At 36.7% G+C, this 15,834-nt stretch overlaps 2 protein-coding genes across 3 annotated transcripts in view; one reads left to right on the top strand and one right to left on the bottom strand.

Annotated features, from left to right (window-relative positions):
• The window catches only part of macrod1 (mono-ADP ribosylhydrolase 1), a gene marked incomplete at its 5' end in the record, with an annotated part of 54,697 nt that extends 47,059 nt beyond the window's left edge, over nt 1-7,638 (bottom strand). The window contains 2 exons of the mRNA XM_079438970.1: nt 5,791-5,901; nt 7,473-7,638. Coding sequence (XP_079295096.1) covers nt 5,791-5,901; nt 7,473-7,638 — 277 coding nt within the window. The remainder of the gene's footprint in view (nt 1-5,790; nt 5,902-7,472) is intronic.
• Nucleotides 7,639-9,143: 1,505 nt separating this feature from the next.
• LOC306883472 (fermitin family homolog 3-like) lies at nt 9,144-15,723 on the top strand. Of its 2 annotated transcripts, none has more exons than XM_079438756.1 (15): nt 9,144-9,383; nt 10,088-10,215; nt 10,852-11,085; nt 11,182-11,298; nt 11,634-11,802; nt 11,887-11,989; nt 12,067-12,174; nt 12,323-12,451; nt 12,602-12,648; nt 12,798-12,922; nt 13,280-13,386; nt 13,694-13,909; nt 13,993-14,117; nt 14,263-14,404; nt 14,559-15,677. In XM_079438756.1, exons 2-15 carry the CDS (start codon nt 10,092-10,094, stop codon nt 14,736-14,738), a joined length of 1,926 nt encoding a protein of 641 aa, XP_079294882.1. In that variant the 5' UTR covers nt 9,144-9,383; nt 10,088-10,091; the 3' UTR covers nt 14,739-15,677. The 2 variants fall into 2 exon arrangements, with proteins under 2 accessions (XP_079294882.1, XP_079294883.1); XM_079438757.1 differs by having other exon boundaries at nt 9,195-9,383; nt 10,091-10,215; nt 14,559-15,723.
• Nucleotides 15,724-15,834: the final 111 nt, after the last annotated feature.

Below are 15,834 nucleotides of genomic sequence, written 5' to 3'. Positions count from 1 at the left end.
GGTATAGGTGGGAGGCTTTTAACGAGGCCTGAAATAATTGCTATGAGGCTGCCATTCTGCAAACATGCTCAGATCTTTACTTTTTTTTAAATCCTAAATCATTTATATCATTAAAGGTTCAGTAACTGAAAGCTGATTCCAAAGCCTTGGACATCAAACAGAATTCAATCACGGCAGTATACATTTGGGAATTTCTGGACGTTACAAAATATATGAACAGCTCATATTCTCATTCAATTTATAATTATTGTTCAAATACATGTTTAAACCTTTTTTCTTCTTTCAAATTGCCGCATTACTCAACAAAAACTAAATTGGCTAAACGCTATATAAAAGAAAAGCCATTTCACTGAAATTAAATTTTCTAAGCGACACAGACAGAATGAATTTATTAGGGTTGCGTGTGTGACAACCATTTCCCTCCAACAAGCTTGGTTTCCAATTAGCAACAATGTGGCATATGCTGAGAGATGTGAGATTTCTCAGTGTGAACTCATTTTAAATTCGCCTACGCTGGAGAGAGGGGTCTGAACCACCAGCTAAGGATGCTGAGCTTCATTTGCAACAGATAACAGATTTAATGGCTTATGCTCTTTGACAAATAATATACATTTTCAGACCTATTTAGAGATGTCTACACATTTTACATACGCCTGTGTGGCGCTATCCACACTCCCTGCTAAAGCTGTGTGAATATCACAAGCTTTCTGTGAAAGGAAGACATATCAGTGTGAATTATGCATACCGTCTTACCCGGCAGTGAAGACTAAAACTGCGCAGGCAGAAATGCAGCATTACTCTCTTCATTCTCATCCTCTGTCATGCCTCTCTCCTCTATCTGTGGGGCTATTTTTCTGGCTGAGTGTAAAGATACGAGTTCTGCGCAACACAACTTGGGGCTTTCGAATTTATTCCGTTGTCTGTCAAAAGTATAAATTAAAACAAATAATATAACTAGTAACCTTCAGCCCATTCACAGTGCCCTCCACTTTCTTTTGCTGCTTTTTATAATACAGAAATTCAATCAAATCCATCCAATTTTGTTATTTTCAAGAAATTGAATAAAAACTCTTAGTTCAATTTTAATCTATACTACATGGCGTCACTCTTATCTGGGACCGTGTCTGTATCTGTCTGGAATATCACTTATCTGTAACTCCGAACACTGACTAAACATGGAGGGCGAATGCAATTTCTCCCATGAGAAAAAACTGAGGCAGCACTCCAAATAATCTTCATTAAACAACATTGTTTATTCAGTTTTGAGGTTATGATCCTACATCATAACCTTCCCCTAATAATAATTTTTTTTTTTTCTTTTTGTGTACTTTTCAGTTGTAAAACCGACAAGGGCATGTGGGGTTTTTTTCTCACAAACCCAATCACAATACACTATTCACAATGTAATGCAACTTAAACCAATACAGGACAGTATATCCTCTCCCACTAACTAGATGGATGGGTGGATTGACAGAGCGATGGATGGCTAGTGGTGTAAAAAGGATGTTTATCCCTCCCTCCACCCCTGCTCTCGGAAGGACAGTTCCTAAGTGCTTGTGGATTTTATGTTTACGGTGTTTTATAGGGCAGATCCAGGAGCCAAGAGCTGTAAAATGTTGTGAGAGGGAGGAGAGAGAGGACAGGGGGTGGAGGCAATGTTATTGTAAATCCAATCTTTATTGAGAACAACAGACAAACAGTCCTCCCCACTCCAGCCCACCTCTCCATCACTCTCCCTATTGACTGATTGAGTTCTCAAAGTTTCAAAGAATATGTGTTAGTACGTTTTTGCTCAGTTCAACGGTTGTTTAATTCTGACCTTCATAAGAGTCTAGCACACACACGGGCAAACTACGACCCTCAATGTGGTTTAATCCAGCCCACAGGTCAATTGTCTTGAAATTGTTTGCCATTCGATAGCTCTGTTATCACTCAGTAGCATCTAACGTGCCTCCAGCAAAATTTAACAAAGTAGAAAATACCCAAAATACTCGATCAGTGCTTTAAACCAGCACAACCTGCCCAGTATTTTACACAGTTCACCCAATATGGCAACCATGAGCATGTTCTCTCTCTCTACTGTGAAAGGTACCACCAAACATCTAACTGCATGTTGGAGATTATCAGTCTCCAGTGCTATATTCTGTTCAAAGCAAAGTCATTGCTTGGTGCTAATTACATCTCAGTGATACATTTGAATTCAACTCAGACCTGTTACCCAACCCTGGTTGCGGTGTACATCCAACACTACACATTTTGTATGTCTCCCTAATCAAAGATACCTGATTCAAGACTTTTTAGTAGATACTCGAAGACCTGAAATGAGTATGTCAGATAAGCAAGATGTCCAAAATGTGTAGTCACTTGGAGGCTTCAGGACCAGGAAACACTACACAACATGACACTTGTTAGATCCAGAAAACCACTCATCTAACTTAATATTAGATGTTTCATAACAGTTTTCTATAATATGCACACATGAGCATGACACATTTCCCTAGATAGTGATTCCTCTGTGTACTGCAACTACTAAAAAACAAAATGTTTTAATAAAACGCACAATAACCTAAGAATATTAACTTATCATATAATGTTTCTATGAGGCTAAGGCACTTAGCTTACCATTGTGTATGAATCATAAACTCTCCAGGGAGATAGAGTGAAGTAAAATAAACCTTGTATGATGCCTGGTGAAAACTGTCTACCTTTGTAGAGCAATACTGAAGGTGAGTGGCCGCATTAGTCAGACATACTTCAGAAAATTGTGTGCCATTTATTAAAATGAGTACATAGACTTCTCTCAGCTTTTGGAATACAAGATCCAATCATGAAGAACATTGCATCTCCAAGGTAATTGTATTATGCCCTCCCACTCTCCATTTAAATCCCAATGTGGCCCCTTTGCCAAAAATCTTGCTCACCCCTGCAGCTTCCACAAATGAAAAAGTAAAGATAAATGCAATAGAAATAATCAGTGGACTGTAACATTTGTAAGGTGACTGGTCAAATGCATGATCACTGAATTATATACACTATAATAATACAGACAAGGGTATGTTTCTTTGAACAGTATATGCATAATTTTATTCACATTAATGTGCTGCACTTAAAAAATATGATTTAACGTGTATTTAAATTGCATATAAAATTTCCATCTATTTGGATTACAGAGTTTTTCCATAAACTACTAAACTTATTTTGTCATCCATACATACAAAATGTAAGATTTCAGTAATAGTACTAATACCAGACTGTTTAAATAGTACTTTTCATTAATAAACCCATTTCATCTCAGTCTCATATTTTTTAACTAATTGAAGTTAATCATATTTTAACCATGTTCATACCTTTGTACTGCATAAATTGAACAGATTTATGCTGATTCTAAGCACAGGAATTGAATGCAATCATTTAAAAAATAAGATTATTCAAATCTAATAAGTGAAAATAGATAATAATAAACTATGCCGTGATTTTTTGTGTGCGGAAATCTTTCATTATGTATGAATGGCAAATATTCATCATATTAAATTAATTAGTTTGTTAAAAAATTTTTTTACATACAACTTAAAGCTGCAGTCCGTAACTTTATTTGGTTAAAAATAATCCGAAATCAGTATTTGAGCAAGTACATAACCAGCCAGTGTTCAAAACTATCGCCTTACTTTAGCTCGATTCACAAGGTTAGTTTATAATAATGTTTTCTCATTTGAGTGGTACGGGTAGGTTTTCGAGGGAAATTTGAGCATGGCACTGCGTCATTACATCACATCTGTAAACATAAAGAAGTTGTCCCGGCTAGTAGGCTATCGCACGTGGCAGATCATTTATAGCTTTTTATCACATCAGCTAGAATAATAGCATTTATAATTTTGAGGGCGGATTGTGATCGAGAATGGATTCTTATTTGGGTAATATATACCAAGACGTAGGCTAGAATCTGTGATTGCGAAGTACAGTAAACATCCACACCGGTGAGTGACTGACTGCCACACATTCACCTCAAAACATTCGATTCATCCGCGCTGGAGCCATGTCGGAGCACATCTCACGCAAGGAAGATAATTCCGCAAGCAGCTGCAATTCCACATTTTCAAACAGAGATGGTGACAAAGAGGCAAAACTTACGGACTGCAGCTTTAAATAAATCTTAAATAAAAAATGTACTAAAAGTTAACTCACTGCTCTTTAATCAAAATGTGAATGAAATGAAATAGCACCTGCAAAATGGTACAAAAACATACAGGTACAGAGTGCATGCTTGTGCTCACTTGGGTACTGTGGTGAGTGAGATGCACACTTAGCAGTACTGGGAAGTTCATTCCAACCTCTAAATTAATGACCACTGGACAGTCTGTTAATCCTCACGCTTTTACACCGAGACCTACGGCCAGCCGATCGATGCATCAACTGGGAGAGATGAATCAATGCCCTGTCAGACAAACTCCTCTCTTTCTCTCCATGCCCACTCTTAGTCCTTTGCCTTTTCAGCTTCTTTTTCTCCTCGCCCACTTCTGTTTTAGCTCATGTTCCAAACAAGTCTGAAAACAATCTCTCTGCACACCTGTTTCAATGAGCTCCATTAGGCTGACTAACAGTAGGCATAAAGTCTTGTGGTAATACGATTTCTAAAACATTAACCAGCCATTACTTTGCTTTATGGCAGCTTAGAGCTGACGATGGAGAAATAATAAACCTGAGCACTCTACTAACGCTGTATGAATATGCTAATGTCAATATGCTAAATATCTTGAAATGCTGACTTTAATAGCAGCATATTAATTATCAAATTGATTAATTTCCTGACCTAAAATGGACCTCAGTTCAGGTAGATGGCATATTTATTTTAACATGACTGAAACAAGACTGTGAGGGATAGATGTACATACCTAAAGTCTTAGTTCGCAGCTAATTTTTACAATCAATCTTTTGGAATGATGTATTTCAGTATTGAACAGCTGACACCAATGTACACAACAGTACAACCCAATACATATTCTGTAAATCTGTCCCTCTGTTTCCTTTGCCAAAATTAAATATAGCTATTCTGACTAAAGCTTGCAGGGGCATCTTTACTAAGACGCCACTGAGAGAGTTTTTAGTCTGTCATCTTAGTGCTCGACTTGTCTCTTTAGCTATTTAAAAGATGCAAACGTGAAAAAGCTTGAAAGTCACAGAAAGTCACTTTGTTCTGCAACTGCCAAGAACAAACTCGCAAATGCAGATGAATGTTACGAAACCTTCAGGTGTGTCTACTGACTGGATACCACACACAGACAGTAATCTCTATCTCCACCTAGTGACACGACATCTACCAATGAGGATTGCTAATGATTTCTGCTCTTTCTAAAAGGCAACTTTTATTGGTACTGGAAAAAGAGCAATTTGGCTGAGAAGGGTTTTTTCTTTGCTCTTTTGAAGTGCTTTCTGAACTCAAATAGACTTTTAGTGCTGCCAACCAAGAAGATGAAATGTTCACTGCCTTAATATATAGGACAATGTTCATTCAGAGAAAGCAAAACCTAGAGCACTAAAGCTCAACTATGCCAAATCCTCCTGTGCATTGCATATTTTCAACAAAAATGACTCTTGCAAATATGGAAAAACAATTCATTAAAAAAAAAAAAATGACCAAGACTCTGTGCAAAAAAATATCTTTACAGTAAACTGCTGAATCTGTGTTTTACGTTTATGATATATGGCCAGGCACAAGCGTACTTGGGAAGCAATAAAACTGTTTGGCAGACCAGGTAATGTAGACTATGAATTTTCCTGTACTTCATTTCTCACCTGCGTTGGCGACTGCGTCGATCTCCAGTTTTGTGATGTCACCACTGAAGAGGGATATTTTCTTATTCAGCTCTTCATTGACTTTGTACAGAGGCTTACAAGAGGAGTCACCTAAAAAGAAGCAGACAGTAATGTTAACATATATTTACACAAAACAACCCCCATACAAGCTGGTCTACACACAACAATCTATTCATATCTTCATTCTAAGAATTTCTGGACTCCAAACAGGTTAAATTGGTTCAGGATTAAAACAAAAAGATTCTCTTTTTGTATTATTACACTACATGATGAGTGTTTTAGTGTTTTGTTCCCCTGATGGACTCCAGACAGGAATCTTCTCAGAGGAATAAAATCAACCCTGTACATTTCCCTCCGCTTCTCCTTATCCATGGAGCAAAGCTTCTCTACCAAAGACAAATATGCAAAGCAAGTCATACAAAATAAATAAAAAGAAAAACTATTTGATTTTCATTTACAAATTTCAGGGCTGTTTATTGATATTGTTAAATACAGTGATTCGGACTGGTTAAAACAGAAAATGTTGATGTTGGCTTCTAGTTGAAGTTCAAACAGTTCCAATAGATAGACAGACCACTGTAAAAATGGTCGTGATTTTAATGGTAAAAGACTAAAAATGCTACAGCAAAAAAACTGTTAACAGTAATTTCCCTCAAAATATACAGTGAAAAACTATAATGGACATTTCATGTAATTTTACGGAAAAATACAGTTTTTGGAAGTGAAAAAGAATGTATAAATTACAGTGAAAAAACACGCAAACTGACATTCCCTGACTTCCGTTACATTTCACATTTTTTCATTGAAATAACTGTTTCTTCTTAGATTTTTCTTATCAGCTGTGTACATTATGCTTTGATCTTACATCGAATGTTGTTAAATAAATGTTTGCCTTATTTCAGTTTCATGTGTGTTACAATGATGCTGTTTAGTATCTGTGTGAATGACAGCACACCTTCAGTTTATAGAAGTGTTTCTTCTCAGCTTGTGGAAAAGCTGTTTATGATGAGCTTTGTTTAATCATGTGACTCTTTCACCACCTGCTTTTGATGGTTATCAGTGTATACAAAGGTACTAAACAGATTTCAGTATTTTGAGTAGGTTGGTATATGAATATCAGCTAATGAAATACGGCTTTTAAATGTTAAATCTGTAAAACCTAAAATGTTACCATATTTTTTACAGTAAAATTCTGACAACCACAGCTGCCATTTTTTTACCGTAAATTTTAGGGTTTTTTTTTACAGTGTAGATAGATAGATAGATAGATAGATAGATAGATAGATAGATAGATAGATAGATAGATAGATAGAGTCGTATAATAGGGATAATGTGCAGTCAGTTTGCTAATTAAAGTCCTTCAATGTGACGCAAGAGCTAGATCACCCTGATAGCGGTAATATATCTTAATAATTGTAATGAAATTAAATTTGTTTCTGGTTCTCTGTCAGTGGAGTGTGTGCCGGACAGTGGCTCTGATCTCACTCTGTCCAGTCGCTGCTCTCTGAATCCAGGTTCAGCTCAGGCCGCGCGCTCAGAGGCAGAGACCCCCACGGCGCCCACTACAACCCCGGTGATGCGGTGCTGCTTAACAGCTCCTCCACTCCGCCTGTGAAGTGACTTTGAGGCCGTGGATACCTTGTCCCACCTGTCTGCTTTACGTAAGAGCCCCTGGGAGGGCAGCGCTTTGAGCGCATGAAAGGAGCGATGTGCAAGTCTGCTGATCAAATCGAGATGAGTCGGACATCTGTCCCCAGCGCTGCATGTGAACCCAACGCCTCTGGAGAGCCAAACACGAGCAGCAAGTTTTGACATCTGAAACGCCATGACAGCTGGCACATTTAAAGTTTAAAGCCTGAATGTCTTCCATCTGCGCCTTGATTTTATCCTCGTTTCGATTTTGTATCTGTTGTAACAAGCAGTTCACAGTTTGTTTGAAATAAAAATAGTGATATTGAAACTCAACTGGCTGACACAATGAAAGTAAACGGGACCATACCGTCAATTCACTCGCTGGCGCTTCTCATTATTTGGACTGTCCCGGATCAACATCATTCATCCTTTACTGACATCTAGCGGCACGATGCTGAAAGCGCAATCTTTCAGTCAAGCTGTCCTGTTGCTAATAGCCTACTTTTGGTGTGACTAGTGCAATTGACATGACGTTTTGTCAACGTCCTGATTTTGGATTACACTTGATATGAATTTAGGCGCAGTAACTGACTATTTTTAGTTTCTTAACCATTTGTATTGGTAATAGTCAGAATATCATTCTATTCCTACTGCGTTATTCCTATGCATGTCTGCACTATTATGTATGTCTGCACTATTATGTATGTTTGCACTATTATCACTATTATGTATGCCTGCACTATTATCACTATTATGTATTGCACTCTTATGTATGTCTGCACTATTATCACTATTATGTATGTCTGCACTATTATGTATTGCACTATTATCACTATTATATATTATTATATTATTATATTGGACGAGGAGACACCACCCCTCACAATGTAGAGCGCTTTGAGTGCTTAGAAAAGCAGAAAAGCGCTATATAAAATGTAATGAATTATTATTATTATTATGTATGTCTGCACTATTATCACTATTATGTATGTTTGCACTATGCCCATACTTTCTTCTGCACTGGAAGCTCCTGTCGGCAAGTCAAGTTCCTTGTGTGTGTAAACATACTTGGTAATAAAGCTCTTTCTGATTCTGATATCATGTCACACTTAAGATTGGAGTTATGGCTGCTAAAAATTCAGCTATGCCATCACAGGAATACATTACATTTTAAAATATATTACAATGGAAAGCAATACCTGTAAACTGTAATAATATTTCACAATATTACTGTGTTTTTTTACTGTATTTTTCACAAATGCATCCTTGGTGAAAATAAGAGACTATACTTTCAAACTTTTGTCTGGCAGTATATAATGTTTATCCATTTATTTATTCATTTCTAAAACAAGTACAAGCCAGATAATTTGCAGAATAATTGTGAGCTCTGCTGTCTTGGGCAGGTAGGTTTTTAATTGCATTTACTCTCAGTTAATTTGAAAGAGATTTAGATGAAGATTAATTTGAAATATAATTTGTGCATATCCCATATACCCATATTAATATCTTTTTTTTTCTCAATGTTGGCTAAATAAAGACTACAGAAGCCTCTTTTATATTGTTTCAACTGATAAAATAAATAATTTGGTTATAGCACCATCTTACACTGTGAAAAACAACAACACATAATACGCTCCGCTGTCTAGGTGGTACTTTCATGCCCTATAAAACATGAGTCTAAGTCCCTGAGTATTTGATGTATTGTGTAAGAGCGCATTTAGTGTGAAAACATCACAGTCATACACAGTTCCGTTACACGGAAGCCAAGAAAAGAGGAACACCCTTTTCTGTCAGCTCTGACATACCCTGAAAAACCACAACTGATTTTACACAGCAGGGGTCTTGTCTAAACGAGTGTGTGTTTGTGTGAGTATCTCATAAAACCTACCAGCACAAGAGAGAGACACTATCATCGGCAGATCCAGAGCCAAACAGACAAGGTAACAAAATCATCATTCTAATTATATTTGGAGCTATTAGTAATTTAAAACAATGACAGTGAGATAGTCCTATAGTCACTTTATTTCAGATAACTAACAAACAGTTAATAATTTAGAATATAAATTTACAATATCAAGGTGTTTAAATTACATCTAAAGCATTTTACTTATATAAACGGTATATTATCTAAATGTGTTCACTACACATTGCCCTATTTTGCAGTGTTGTGTCTACATTCATTTATTTTACTGTGGAGTTTAAATGACATTTATGTTACAGATTAAAAGGACATGAAGCTGAGTTGTTAAATAATATTTTTGGGTCTATTTCAGTTTTCAGTTTCAGTTAACTATTTTCAGAATTGTCACACACACACCCACCCACGACCAATATATATAAACCAACACTCCCCAATTACGTGCATTGGTGGATTAGACACTTGACCAAAAGAGGAAATGTGGTTCCATGTGATTCATGTATAAACGGGAAGTATCAGCCTCAGTAAACTTAACTAGGAGCAAACGGCATGATAATACATGGTGATGTGTCACCACCATTACCATCAGTATGATCATGCTAGACATGTGATATACAGCTGCTCATCATGCATTGATACTTTTAAATAGAATAATGGACCAGTGTACAGAACAGCTTATGTCTGATCAAACCTCATTGTTTCCATATTTTTGGTATCTCTTGGCAGCAGTATGGCAGCGTGGGACCTTACAGTCACAGTTGAGGATCTTGGTCCTGATGCCCCACCTCTTCAGATCAGCGTGACCTCTGAGCTACACATTGGCGGAGTTATTCTCAAATTAGTTGAGCAGACTAGTGAGTTATGCTTTACTTCAAAAATAGGCTATTATATTTTCTTTTAGTGCATATAACAGCAACGAAACACATTAGATTTATATGTACTACTACTACCATTAAAAAGTTTATGATCAGTATGATTTTTTAAAAGAAATTAATACTTTTATTGAACAAGGAAGCATTAAATTGCTTGAAAGTGATAGTAAAGTGACTTTTACATTAAATAGATTTCTATTTCAAATAAATGCTGTTCTTTGAAACTTTATATTCATTAAAGCATCATGAACACAATATATATCATGATTTCAACAAACATATTAACTGTTTTCAACATTAACAATAATAAGAAATGTTTTTAAACACCAAATCAGCATAGCAAATGAATTTTTTGGAGGATCATGTGACACTGAAGAATGTATTAATGGCTGTTGAAAATTTTATTATAAATTATTTTAGAAAACCGGTTTAAATTGTAATACTTTTTTACAATATCAGCATGAGTGACTTCTTTCATAAACTTTACCTACCCCAAAGGAAAGCATATAAACAACGTCATAACAAATGATCCCATATTTATAAAAACTGTGTTTAGAATTAAGTATGGTTCCTAAATCTTTATTTACGCTGTGAGATGTTCTTGTGTCTTATCTCTAGATCTGAAGAAGGACTGGTCTGATCATGCCCTGTGGTGGGAGCAGAAGCAGCAGTGGCTGCTGCGGACCGGCTGGACACTGGACAAATGCGGGGTCCACGCAGACGCTCGCCTCGTCTTCACCCCACAACACAAGCCTCTGCGACTGGGCTTGCCGAATGGGGCTACACTGAAAATGCGAGCCTGTTTTTCCAGTCCTGTATTTCGCACAGTCGTGGGCATCTGCAGGGTTCTCAGTAAGTGAAGGATCAAGCTTGGATCCAACACCCCCTCTATACGCAATCTGTTTCTAAGTTTCAGGTTACCATTTCCAAAATCTATCTTGCTTTCAGATTTACGTCACCCAGAAGAGCTCTCCTTGCTTCGTCCTGTTGAAGAGAAAAAGAAAAAGAAAGACAAAGATTCCTCAGAAGAGCTGTATGATCTTACAGATGTTCCTCTAATCGCAGGTGCACAAAATAACACATTAAAGAAGCTTTTAATACACTATTGTTCAAAAGTTTGGAGTCAAAAAGATTTTTTAATGCTTTTGTATTCTCAATTATTTTTATTTTTATTGAAAATACAGTAAAAACAGTAATATTGTGAAATATTATTACAATTTAAAATAACAGTTTTAATACATTTTAATATGTAGTTTATTCCTATGATGGCAAGGCTGACTTTTCAGCAGTCATTACTCCAGTCTTCAATCCTTCAGAAATCATTCTAATACTCTGAATTGGTGCTCAAGAAACATTTATCATTATCATTGTTTTTAAACAATTGTTTTATCTGGATGTAGGCTCTGTTCAAGCTCTGCACAATGGCATGCCGGCTCATTTTGCTGACTCTCCGAATACTGAGGCTGTGTATAAGATGCTGTCTGTCAGCTTGCCCTCACCTGCTCCTGAAACCATTGCTAAACTCTACCGGCCAGCCAGTGTGGTGGACAAAACTCATATTCACACCAGGTACAGCAGAGAAACAAACAAAGACTTAAAAAAATAATAATTCACATTTCATCCTTAATATAAATGTTCTTCTGTTCCCTGGAGGTGGCTGGATTCATCTCGTTCACTAATGCAGCAGGGAATACAAGAGAATGACAAAATATGGCTTCGTTTCAAATACTACACTTTCCATGATATGGATCCCAAGGTAGCGGTGTTTGGTTAAGACGTGTGTATACATTTTTTCCAAGAGTCAAGAAATTAAAATCAATTCTCTCGTTGTAGTATGATGCAGTGCGTTTGACGCAGTTGTATGAACAAGCTCGCTGGGCAATTCTCTTGGAGGACATAGACTGCACAGAAGAGGAAATGATGCTATTTGGAGCCCTGCAGGTACAACAGAGAAAACCAAACAAATTATACTGCCATCGCAACTATAAAACAGATTAGTTAAACTGATGTTAACATAAAAGGAATAATACAAAAAGCAGTAGCATTCTAACATCTTCTAAAATCATCTTTTTCTCACTCTCTTATTCAGTACCACATAGGAAAACTGTCCTTGTCTCAGGACATGGTCTCTTCCTGTCAAGGGATGGATGACTTGGAGTCTGCCCTGAAATCCCTGGAGGTCAAGATGGTGGGAGACGGCAACAGCACAGACATGCTGGTGAGAGACACTTACAATAAATCCTCTGTCCTAATAGAAGAGCAGAAAATGAGACCTGGAGATTGAACTGCAGAGATGCATAGACAAATTCAGAGGTACTAAATCTGCTGTCAGAAGTACTATCAATAAAAATCAGATTTACTTTTACAGGATAACATGACTGCCCCAGAGCTGAATGACCATTTGAAAATATTTCGGTAAGATCTTTTTCTCTGGCCAAATCCTACTGAATCCTACTTTCACAAACAATTACAAAGAAACAAAGTGACACATTGGATTAAACGTGAATTTTTGCATAATCAGCGCATCATCATTATTTAATATTTAATCATTTTCCACCCTGCAGGCCAAAGAGACTAACTCTCAAGGGTTACAAGCAATACTGGTGCAAATTTCAGGACACATCAATCTCCTATTATAAAAGTAAAGAGGACCGCTATGGAGAGCCCATTCAACAACTGAACCTGAAAGGTCTTTTTTTTTTTTTTACCTATACCCAATATTGCAATTTTGCTACAAGAGAACAAAAATTTAATTTAATAAGTAAAATGTGAATAATAAAACCTAATTGATACAGTAGATAAATCCCCTGGCCTTGTGAAGTCTTATGAAAATAAAGAAAATGTAGCTTTGGTCCTTTAATAAATTAAGGTCAGTGCATTATGCTTGCTTTACTGTAAATGAGTCATTTTTGCATGCAGCCTCTCACACTGTGCTTGTACAGCATGTGAATATGTTTTCTCACCTCAGTTAAGGCTGAAACCAAAGTAGACACACTCATCAGTTTAATGAGGCCATGTTATCTGAAACACATCTGCTTCTGTTTAGGCTGTGAGGTCGCCCCTGATGTCAATGTAGCAGGCCAGAAATTCTGTATCAAACTCCTCATTCCTGCACCAGAAGGCATGAATGAAATCTACTTGCGATGTGAAAATGTACGTAACTGTCTATAACATTCATTTGTAATCTTTCTAATATGTTGATTTGCTGCTCAATCTTTTATTATTATCAGTGCTGAAAACAGTTGTGATGCATAATTAAATTTTATTTTTGTGGAAACGATACATTTTTTGTATTCCTTCATAAATAGTCCAAAAGAGCAGCATTTATTTGATATAGACAACTTTCTGACCCAAAACTTTTGAATGGGTGTGTACTTGCTAGGATTAAAACAAATTGTATTTATTAAAAAAATAATTAATTAATGAATTAATTTTGTTCTAACCTACCCCACTGAATCAGGAGAAGCAGTACTCTCAGTGGATGGCCGCCTGCAAGCTGGCATCGAAAGGCCTGACGTTATTGGACAGCTCGTATCAAAGTGAAGTAAAGAACATCCAGACGTTCCTTTCAATGCAGCGTTCCAACTCAGCAGCTCCCACAGCACAAACTGATGACAGCATCAACACACACAGCCTCGTCTCACCAAGATACCATAAGAAATACAAGCCCAAACAGGTAGAGTGACCATGAAACTTTCCAGTTATTTCACGTTATACAATATTGCAATGTTTCACTTCACCTCTTCTTGTTCTTTTCAGTTAACCCCTCGTATCCTGGAGGCCTATCAGAACGTCGCCCAGCTCTCTTTGACGTCTGCCATCTTGAAGTTCCTGCAGATCTGGCAAGCTCTGCCTGATTTTGGAATTTCCTACTTCATGGTCAGGTAAAAAGACTAACTTTAGAAGCACAAAAACATGGTCAGCTCATGATGTACCTTTTTAACAAGCTAGTATGAGTATGCTGTGGTATGTGGTAACACAAAATATTTATTTTATAATAGTCATCTTCACAATACAATCGTTTCTCAGGTTTAAGGGCAGTCGTAAGGACGAAGTTCTGGGAATTGCTAACAACCGTCTGATCCGTATAGACCTGGGAGTCGGAGATGTGGTGAAGACTTGGCGTTATAATAATATGAGACAGTGGAATGTTAATTGGGACATACGACAGGTAGGTTTCAATAAAAGTATGATAAAATTATAATAACTGTGATACATTTAATATGAATGAAGGAGACTTTATTTTTGCCTTATGAAATATGTCCCTGACTTACTGTTTATCTTCATTCAGTCATTCATATCATCAACACCTGTCTCTATTCTAGGTGGCGATTGAATTCGATGGAAACATTAACATAGCATTCGGCTGTGTGAATGCAGACTGTAAGGTTGTGCACGAGTACATCGGAGGATACATCTTCATGTCCACTCGCGCACGACAGCAAAGCGACACACTGAACGAGGAGCTCTTCCACAAACTCACCGGTGGCCACGAGGCTCTCTGAGCACAAAACAGCAACTTACAGAGAAAAGAAAAACATTACTGAAGCTAAAAATGGAGGAAACTGATAAGAATTCAGTGTTAGCACTCTGCACAGCAACTGTCCCTTAGCTTACTGTTCTTTGTTTCCAACAAGACATCATTTAGTGATCAATATACAAGCATTTGAATTGAAACATGAATGTTTTCCACAACGTTACACGCATCTGATGAGTCTGTATAAATCATCACACTTAATATAATAAGTGCCTAATATGACAAAATGAATGAAAAATATCTTACTGTAATTAATTTTGTTATAAAATACTTGTTATTATTTAGCAGGGTGTCTGAATTTCTGCCATCTCATACAACTAACAGCTCAGGAAACCACTGTCTATCATTGTCTGACCAGACAATGATATTAGCCGCTAGTCTACAGCTCACAATCTCCTATCTCAGTCCAACAAAGTTTCTGTTACTTGTACCAGGGTTATTTTTAGATAACCGGAGAGTTTAGTATTGAGTTAACAAAGTGCCATCTCTGCATTGTCCTAATGAGTTCACAGCCTTGCTGATTCTCCATTATTCACAAGTATGAGAAACATAATGTGTTGAAATATCGTAAATAATGTTAAGCATTATGGTAGGCTACACCATTATATTACTTTAAACAATGAAAAAATGACTATTTGAGTATGTGTATGTAACAAACTTGTTTTTGAGCTTCTAGTAGTAATTTTAACTCACTCTAATCTGAAAAAGACCTCAGATCTACCAAAAATGTGCCACTATTTAAAGTGAGCAACATGTCTAAATTATTTGTAGGTTGAGTTTTCTTCTTCTTCTGTATTTCAGTGTGTTTACCACATCAGTACCCACACTCACTGTGATTTCCTCATTTGTATTTAGCTTTGGATAAAAGTATGTGCCAAATCACTAATCTGCTAAATCCTTTCAAGATAAAGAAAAATCTGAAAGAAAGTGTAATAATAAGATGTTCTAACATCCATGGAGGAGAAAAGCTAAGTCTTTTTATACCCTTATACGGCATTTTTAATTATGAAGAACAAACAGTAGCATGTGAAAATGTTAAACTTCCTCAAACAGGTTTCTGAAAC

This window comes from Barbus barbus (assembly GCF_936440315.1).
Source record: "Barbus barbus genome assembly, chromosome: 17".
Classification (NCBI taxonomy): domain Eukaryota; kingdom Metazoa; phylum Chordata; class Actinopteri; order Cypriniformes; family Cyprinidae; genus Barbus; species Barbus barbus.
The sequence above is the reverse complement of the archived record's forward strand: the minus strand, read 5'-3'. Positions and strand labels throughout refer to the sequence as shown.

Bases quoted from the DNA above. Each gene is read 5' to 3' on its own strand.
- LOC306883472 (XM_079438757.1), top strand. From the start codon at position 10,092: ATGGCAGCGTGGGACCTTACAGTCACAGTTGAGGATCTTGGTCCTGAT. The intron at 12,649-12,797 runs GTAAGATCTTTT...TCCACCCTGCAG, and splicing joins GACCATTTGAAAATATTTCG to GCCAAAGAGACTAACTCTCA. The intron at 14,405-14,558 runs GTAGGTTTCAAT...TCTCTATTCTAG, and splicing joins TTAATTGGGACATACGACAG to GTGGCGATTGAATTCGATGG.